The following is a 9486-nucleotide window of genomic DNA, read 5'->3' as shown; positions in this document are numbered from 1 at the left end:
CGTTGTATGGTCAAATAAACTTCAATAAATTAATAAAAACTTTTGTTGTTTTCTTTCCATTTCTATTTGAACCCTTCTAACTTTTAAGAATTGCGTTATGTAGAGAGTCTGTTTAATACAGTTTGGACTGTAGTAGTTTTGTGAGTTGGCAAAATAACATATATTGTTATAATTAATTTGAAAATAATTAAAATAATTGAAATAATTAAGGAAATCATAATGATAATTCGCTTAATATTTATGAGAAGTTTATGTAAGATTTGTTTGGTTTATTGGTTTATTGGTTGCCGCGACCTTACTCTCGTTCAAAAAAACATTTTGGGCTTATAGTCTTAAAATTTACTTAAGTACTTAATTTCTACAATATAAATATCTCATTTTATTTAGTTAGAAGCTTGTAAGTAATGAAATTAAAAAAGCAAAATAAGTCGAATATTTCTTTACTTAATAAGAAAATTTACTTAAGAAACTTGGAAAGTTGTCAGACTTTGAGGTGTATCCTACTATTTCCTTTTAATATAGTTTTCGATTATAGAAGTTGTGTGAAAATAATTTTGTTTTTGAGTTTATAGTTTTGCTTTTCTATGAAATAAGTTACTTCATACAAAACTAACCGAACTTTAAAACTTACACATAAACAAAGAAATAAGATGATTATCTCGAAATGGTTAAAGTTTTATGCTTGTTATGCAAAATTCAATTAAATTAAAGCCAAATAACTATTTCTACTATTTGTGCCATATTTAATCAAAATAAAACATTAAAATCTACTACTTCAAATTTACTTAATATTAAAATTTCAGGCAACCTTGATGTTCACACATTATCACTTACACAGATAACATTTTTTATAGACAATATTTTTAGTGCGTAAATTAATAATTTCAAAAATAATAATTACACCATAAATTACACAATAGATATCAAATATCTTACCGGGTATGCACGAACCCGAGCTTATCAAACTGATTTTACACCTGAGATTAGAGGCTGAAACAGCGCATTACACGCTTAATTAGTTGCGCTACCTGAAGTTGATAAATTATGAAATTATGAATTTTTGCTGTGCCGTCACTTCGACGGACTGACATCAAAGTTAAGGTTAACTTTGTTATTTGTTTATGTAAACTTCAAAATATTTTTATAAATATTTTAGGAAATACTTTTGATATTTAGTTTATTTATTAAATGAGTACAAAGCATGACGAAAGTCTATGATACATTTTGTTTTCAGATAAAATTATTTATGGCAAGACATATTTAAACAATTTTAAATATGAGTAAGTAAGTAAACTACGAGACCTGATGAAAGTTATTTCTAGATTGAGATTGCAAATTATTTTTAATAATTATTTTATACATATATGGAGCAGTTCGAAGTAAAGTAATTTGAATAAATTTTGGAAACGAAACTATATTTACTTTTCATGTTATTGTCTATACTTTTTTATTATAAACCTTTCGTATGATCATTTTTGCAAATGGGGATGGTCAACATAGGTGAGAAATTTCGGGATGTAGACCTAAGACAACAAAAGTTAGCGGTAATGCAAAAGTGTTACAATATGTTGCAGAAAGAAAGAATGATCGAAAAGAATCGTAGAAATTTGTGTAGTCTATTTAATTTACAGATAATATATAGAAAAAATATATGGATTTTATTTATGAAAAATAATAGATCTGGTAAAGTCAGTAACGTACTTACTTTACATGTTACTATTTTTGTTGCGGGGTTGGTAATTAGTTATCTGGGATAGAAGTGGAATTTAGTTGTCGTAGATGAATAGTTCAAAAAAAAAATAGATCTGGTAAAGGCAGTAACGTACTTCCTTTACATGTTACTATTTCTGTTAGCAGGTTGGCAATTGGTTATCTTGGATAGGAGTGAAGTTTAGTTGTCGTAGATGAATAGTTCAAAGAGGAAGGTCGCAATTGGACGTCGTAGATGAGTGGTTCTAAGAGAAGAGTCGCAGATTAGACGTCGTAGATTTGTGATAAAAAATAGAAATAGAACCGACAATTAGATTTCATAGGTTGCCTGTTCCGATATAGGAAAACCAATTGGATGTTGTATATGAGTGAGTTTAGGAAGTTCACCCGGACGTTTAACTGTTAACTTAACTTAACGTTTAACTTAATTTATATGAGAGTTTTCACACATACAAACGGTATCAGCGCAAACTAGTCTCAGATTTCGAGATAGACGAATGAAATTTGAAATTTTGACTTATATTATTTAAGCATTTTTGGCATAACTCATGTATATTATATCGCCAGCTTCCTAGTACAATGGACCTTGACGATCTGAGTGTTGGACATCTTTTTTTAAAAATCACATCTCATGTTACGAACAATTATTATTAAATGTTTAATCTTCGAAAAAAATATTATTTCACTATATTAAAAAAAAAAAAAATTCGGATGAGAACCATAAATATTTCAAAAAATACCAAATGAATGAGAACCATACTTAACACTTGCCGACTTATATGGTCTATATCATACGTTGACGGTCTGAGTGCTGTGTAACTGTTGCAGAAATCATATCCTCATGATATGAACAACATATGATCTCTAAAAAAATACTAATCGAATAAGAACTACAGTTACTACTTACATAGACTATATCACCTAGCTTCACAATACAATGGATCTTGACGATGTAAGTGCTGTGTATCTTTTTTAAAAATTATATTCAATGATATTATAAGATTTAATTTTGATTAGAACCGCAGTTATTACTTATATATTAGTATTCTGTCAGTGTCAACTGAAATTAATATAATCTTTCAGAAATAGAAAAAAGAAGTTGAAAATTCGAGTAAATTTTTTTGGGAACTATCTATAAACATTTTCTGAATTAATTAAATATGGTTACCTATATTTTATAACTATATAAGTACAGTTGTATAAACTGAAAAACTGTGTAACATAAAAAATTAAAATTTTTTTTTAGTTATTTCGAAAATAATTCCTTATTATTATATACTACTGATGTAGATCACTAGTTTTGTCTCAGATTAGTTCTTCAGATTTACAGATAAATGAATAATATATTACTAAAACTTTTTAGGAATTGTTTTTAAAATTAGTTGATTATATCTATTAGCCATTATTTAAACTGAACAATACTCTGAACTGTTTTTTTTTATTAGACTCTATATTAAGAAATGTTTAAAACTTCGATTTTTGGTAAATTATATATACATCTGCATTTCATTAGCTGCAAAGAAAATATTCTCAAAATATTACTAACTTAATGATGTATTATATAAACTACGGAAGTAATTCTATTAAAATTGCTGTAGATACAACAAAAACAGAAACAAAATAAAATATATATTTCACTTATAACTTCTTTTACTTCAGATACTTATAGACATTACTTAAAGAAAAATTTAATTACATCGGTTGAAGTGAAAACCGCTTCTTCTTCTTCTTCTAATTACACTCTTCAACGTACAGATGTGTGTACTGTAATTGTGGAGTAATGAGTATGAACGTTCTTAATTGTACAAAGAATTCTTCAAAATTTAATTAACGGCATCACTGATGCAATTATAATTAAAAGTGTAAAATAGTAAAATCTGCTACAGATACACATATCCAGGGATGTATAAACCGGCATGTATGGTATATATTTTTCATGTAATGAAATTAAGGTGCAACCTGTTGTAGTCGAAATGATTTGCCACACTCAATATAGTGAAAAGCGGGAGCTGAAGCGAAAAGCTACATGAGTAAGTGCTTCTAACGAGGCGAGATACAATTGAGAAATGTATTGAATAAATTTATGAGTCGCGTGTACTTATAGATAGATACTAACATATTTGCTGTTAATGCCGCTACACATTTTTAAACATTTTGTAACGCATTTACTGCTGCGGTAATTAAATAAAAATTACCTAAGCGAAAATGTACGACTATGTAAATAATGTATCGTTAATGAACAGTTGGAAGTATCTATAGTTGAGTTTTAATTGTTCGCAATAAAATTGTATGCTGCAATAAATTGATTTGAACAAATGTTCTGAAATGCATCTGTTATTTTATTGCTTAATTTTCAAATTAGGCATGAATATACATAGTAGAAAAATAATATATAAGTAATTTGTGTGTTTGTAAGAAATTAATAGTTTTTGTATAATAAATAACACCATATATTAATATTCCTAATGGTCAAATTATACACTCTCAGGTTTATGTTAAATTAGGTTAGTTTAGGTTATACCGGCGAGCTCTAGTGGATCCACTGAGATCTATTGGCCCATTGTGTTATCGTATATAGAGGACACTCAGAATTTAAAATCAATTTGAAACGTTGGCTCAGTTTAGAATGCTATTTAGTGGGAGATCTTGTAATTGATCAAGATCGTCAAGATAGGGGGCTTCTAAAGTGTTGAGTCGCCGCCTTGCATGAGGTGCGCAAAGACAGAGTAGATGAGAGGCAGTTTCATCGTCTTCTCCACAGCTGCGACAGGTTAAAAGGAAGATTCAATCTTCTAGCATGTTAACCTACTCTGCAGTGACCTGTAAGTAAGCCTATACAGACCAAACTCATGTTGCCGAAACCGTGGGCCAGAAAAGCTATAAAAGTGCTTAGCTATTCGCGGAGCATTCTAAGCTGACTGACCTCACTAATTACTGGACATAGCAACTTCAAGTATCACCTCAAAAAGATAACTCTTGCTGAGGAAGCCACTTGCAGACTATGTCTAGAAGAAAAGGAGACAGTGGTGCATATAGGTATTGTGCCAATGTCCAGCACTAGCAAGTAGGAGAAAGACTGTCTTGGGATACCATTGGGTTGGTGATGAGTTGGCAGTTAACCTCAAGCTAAATGAGCTGCTTGTATTAACAAAAGATGTAGTTATGCGAACGGAAGCCACTCCAGCTTTAACACAATAACGACATTCGAGAATCGAAGGACGAAAAAGGACACAAGTCGTTTCGTGGTCTACTTCGACTAATCCTTCACCTCAGTGGGGCCACTTGTTGGATAATACGCTGTCCCAATGTCCCATTATATATATATAAGCCTACCATAAGACTGATATCTCTACGGTGCGTCTCAATGAGAATATCAGATTTCCTTTTAGTAGAAAGTAACCAGATTGCTATAAATTCCTGCATATCGTTGAGTCTTTCCATCTTTTATTATTTTGGGTTTGTGTTAAAATCTGTGGATATCAATTTTACATTTAAAAAGGAATAATTTGAGACAAAACATTATTATAAAGTAGCTGTTAGGATAATAAATCTTAAATATTAAAGTATGAAGTAAGAGTATCCGACTTTTTGTCTGATTTGCAGTATTTAAAGGCATTTGAAAATAATGAAAATTTTTATACGATTTTTTTCAAAAATATTAATTATCATTATCATGATGATAAACTTGATTATTTCTCATAATTAATTTTTATTGACTGTTTTTATAATGTATCAACGGAGCTATCTTTCTTTATAGGATTCATTTTAGATTTAAATACTATAAGTTTTCACTTTTTAATTCAATTTACTTATAAAGAACTATGTATATATCTAATACATATAGGCTTAATCAAAACAGAAAAAATACTTTACTTTAGAATTATGACAATTTGTTTCTTCCACGATTTCTCAACCAACACCTTATAGATCAAGATTATTAGCTTTATACAGATTTTATCAAGCAAAATTATATCGTAAAAACTCATTTTTAAGAATATTATAATTAATTTATTAAATTGTGGCAAAAAGTAATAATTAGAAAAAAAGTAGTAATCATGTTTGTGCTACTTTCAATTAGGTGAATTAATAAAAATTCCATAAGAAGAATGTATATTTTCACAATCTTGTTGCGTGTTGGATTAACTTTAGCAATATGAAATGTAGGCAAATAATAACGAATTTAGTCTACTGACCAACCATGACCAAATTGCAAAAAATAAAAATTTATTTAAGCAAAAAAAAAATTTATTTAAGTAAAAAAAAAGAAAATTTTAACTCAAGTTGGCTAATATGTGATGTGGTCATCCAAAGTAATTTAATGGTTTATTAGATCACTTGAGGGTGTGATTAGTCAAACAGTGATGAAGTTTCTGCAATTTAAAAGCAGCAAACTTATAATATTTAAACAAATAAAATTTAAGAATGATATACACTTTAGTTGTAGTAACAAAAAATTTCCTACCCTCGAATATATCTATTTTATATGGCTTATGAACATATTATAGAAGAAAACTGTGGTTTGTGTATAAGAAAAGTTTTATAATAAGATTGTTAAGAATATATTTTTTTACTTTACTTTCAATTGTATATTTATGGCAGAGATTTTGATCAATGTTCAAACCTGCAACCGCCATTACGTAGTTGAAAATTTGTCATTGCATTTGCTCTCGCAACCCATGGGTTACTAGACCAAGCCTACAGTCAAACTTCCATAACTCTAACTTCTATAACTTGAATTTTCTATTACTCGATCTGAATGGAGTGCAACAGGACTCCATTCACACTGGATAGTCCAGACACACTGGACTGTAGTGCCAAGTAAGAAGAAGAATTATATGTAATGTCAAAAATATTCCATAATTAGAAGACTCCATAAATCGAACCTTTTCTTTGCAATACAGTACTTCGAGTTATGAAAGTTTGACTACTTGTATATAAAAAAAAATAAAAATTCCTTAAGCTGTCCAATATCATATATAAATAATATTAATATTTAATTTTTATATTTAACTATATAAAAATAGATTTAAAAAAATATTTAAACTCACTAAATTCGTTGTGATACCATTTCGTAAGGCAATGGTATTTATGCCCTCATTTGTTGTCGTTGTTCTAGGAAATCTGTAAAAGAAAGGAAATATTGTTAATATTATACTTAAAACAAATAAGAATATAAAGGTTCAAAGGATTTAAATGGTGTCTAAAATTAATGCCAAATAATTACTTGAATATCAGCTGTTGCGCGTAAATTTTAGGTAGGAAAAGCTTTGTGAGTACCAACAAAAGCGGAAAACTTTAAACAACGCCCGTTTTTAATAGCAAAAGCAAGGATAACAAAAGGAATCCCGAGCATATTTAAAAAATTATAAACAATGTCTACACTGTAAAAAAGGGTCGAAATTGTATATAATTACCAAAGTTTGGTAATTCCTTCAAAAATAGCAACACAAATAAAATGTTTACCTAGCGGAAGAATAGAATTTAGAAACATTTAGGAAAACGTTTCAGAAAAAGATACACAGACAGACAATAGCAATGATAAAGTAAACAAAATAAATATTTATTTTCTTTTATTATTAAATAAAGTAATTGTATTAAATTTAATAGATTCCATTTGTATATTACACGGTGCGAAAAATATACGCTTTTAACACAATCCTTGAAAATATTGCACTATAATATTAAAAGAATACTTTGTCTGCCAGGAACATATTTCTAAATGGCATTATTTTTTCTTTTAACTAAGCAACAATCTTTTCTATTAAAGATACTCTGACTTGCTTCACAAGTAAGTCGATGGCAAAAAATTATAAATCCATCTTTTCTACTAAAGATACTCTGACTTGCTTCACAAGTAAGTCGATGCAAAAGTATTTTAAATTTTTTCTTATATTACAAGTTATTTGAAAAATTTTTGAAATATCCTGCAGGAATTTGAAACAACAGGATATGTTTGTGCACAAATAAAGAAAACCATAAGCAACAGTAATATTTGTTTGAAATGAAAATAGTAAACATTGTATGAAAAAGATACAACACAGCATTAAAAATACTTTTGATTTTACTCTAAGATTTTAATGCAGTATCTTTTGATATTTTTTTTTACATTATTCCTTTTTGTTGTTGTTGTATGTAAAATGGATTAAAACTGATGATGCGTGAAGGAATGCAGTGTTTGGTTGCTTCTCTAGGAATTTCAAGCAGACATCTTAAAGGTGAACATATGATAAAAAGTAAGAGAGGAATTTTAATTATCGTCAACATTCTTTTGATCGGTATGATCCGTAGCATCTGCAGGTGATATACATTCTTTAAAACAACATTTTAGGATTAAGTGAAGGTAAGTTATGGAAAGCACGTTATGTGTTTTTAACATCTGGTCTTTGACTAGAATTATTTCGTGTGGTTTTAGTGTGCATTAATATTTTTAAAAGCAGAAATAGATGTTTTTTTTAAAAGCAAAAGATAGTTAAGATGGATAGATATTAAGATAGAAGATAGTTATTTTAAGGATAAAAATATACTGCATTGTTTTTTAATAAGATTTTAAATAATTATTATAAATTTTATAATTAATTAGTGGGCTAATTGGTCATTTAAATAGAGATACGAAAAAAAAAACGATGATTTATTATATATATTTAAAAACAAATTATATTTTATTTAAATATTTTTTCGATATTTCGACTATATTCGATAGTCATCTTCAAGGAAATATTTTGATTATAAATTTAATATTATAAATTAAATATAATAAATATATAAAATAAATTTTATTATTGAAATAATTATTGAAATATTGAAATTATTGAATTATTGAAATAAAATTTTTAAAATAAATTATGCTGTAAGAGGTATAAATAATAGGATATAAATATGTTCCTTATTGAATTGATAATAGTATTGATGTAGAAGAAGTAAAAGTCAAGCGTTTCAAAAACGATACTCAGACAAACAGAGAAATAAGTTTAAACTACCGTTCTTCCTTTGAAATATGCTATACATTATAACTGGTCAAACACTTCGTAGATCTGCGAACCATATAGCAAGAACAGCACTCAGAGGCTCTAGAAGGCCTGGTGCACCAGCACAAACTTGGCGCAGACAGAGAACTCAATAATGTAAATTATAACTGGAATGATATAGGTATGCCGCGAAGCACGCAATAGAGTAAGATTTGAATTCATGATAGAGGCCTAATGCAACACAAGTAAAAGAGAACAACAGTAAGTAAGTAAATTTAATCACTTAAGTTTGGAAAATCATATGATTCAGGTGCTTATATGTCCAACTCTTTAAAACAGATCTACAAATAATGTCAAATTACTTACGTCTGCAGCCATATTTTCCATGTATTATATGTATTGTACTCGGTGGGTTGTACTTTATGAGTGACAAATTAAATTTTCATTAATCAATGATTTTTTTTTGTGTTAAATAAAATAATTTCAAATGCTTTTTACTTTAAGAAGATATATCTTTACGCAAAAAACATATAAAAATTAATTCGGTGTAATTTCGGCTTGGATATCATTGAGTGGAAAAAAAACATTGCGCTAGGAACATTTATTCAACAGTTAGTTCAATTTAATTTCTATTTGCATATTGTATTTTTGAATTTAGTTAAGACTTTATAGGTTCACAAAATACCAATAATAAAGAATAGCTAGGAAGGTTATTGACTCTTGAAATTTTTTGTTCTTTGTTTGAAACGCACTTTTATTGAAAGTAAGAAAAATTTTAACACATTTATTTTGTATATTTTAAAGCAAAAAG

The 9486-nt window shown here is 28.2% G+C and overlaps 1 protein-coding gene across 3 annotated transcripts in view; it reads right to left on the bottom strand.

Annotated features, from left to right (window-relative positions):
* LOC119672468 overlaps nt 1-9486 on the bottom strand; it is a 111823-nt gene that overhangs the window by 31850 nt on the left and 70487 nt on the right. For all 3 annotated transcript variants that reach the window (XM_038083528.1, XM_038083529.1, XM_038083531.1), the window contains one exon: nt 6759-6831. In XM_038083528.1, coding sequence (XP_037939456.1) covers nt 6759-6831 — 73 coding nt within the window. The remainder of the gene's footprint in view (nt 1-6758; nt 6832-9486) is intronic.

This window comes from Teleopsis dalmanni, chromosome 1 (assembly GCF_002237135.1).
Source record: "Teleopsis dalmanni isolate 2A chromosome 1, ASM223713v2, whole genome shotgun sequence".
Taxonomy (NCBI): Eukaryota; Metazoa; Arthropoda; class Insecta; order Diptera; family Diopsidae; genus Teleopsis; species Teleopsis dalmanni.
The sequence above is the reverse complement of the archived record's forward strand: the minus strand, read 5'-3'. Positions and strand labels throughout refer to the sequence as shown.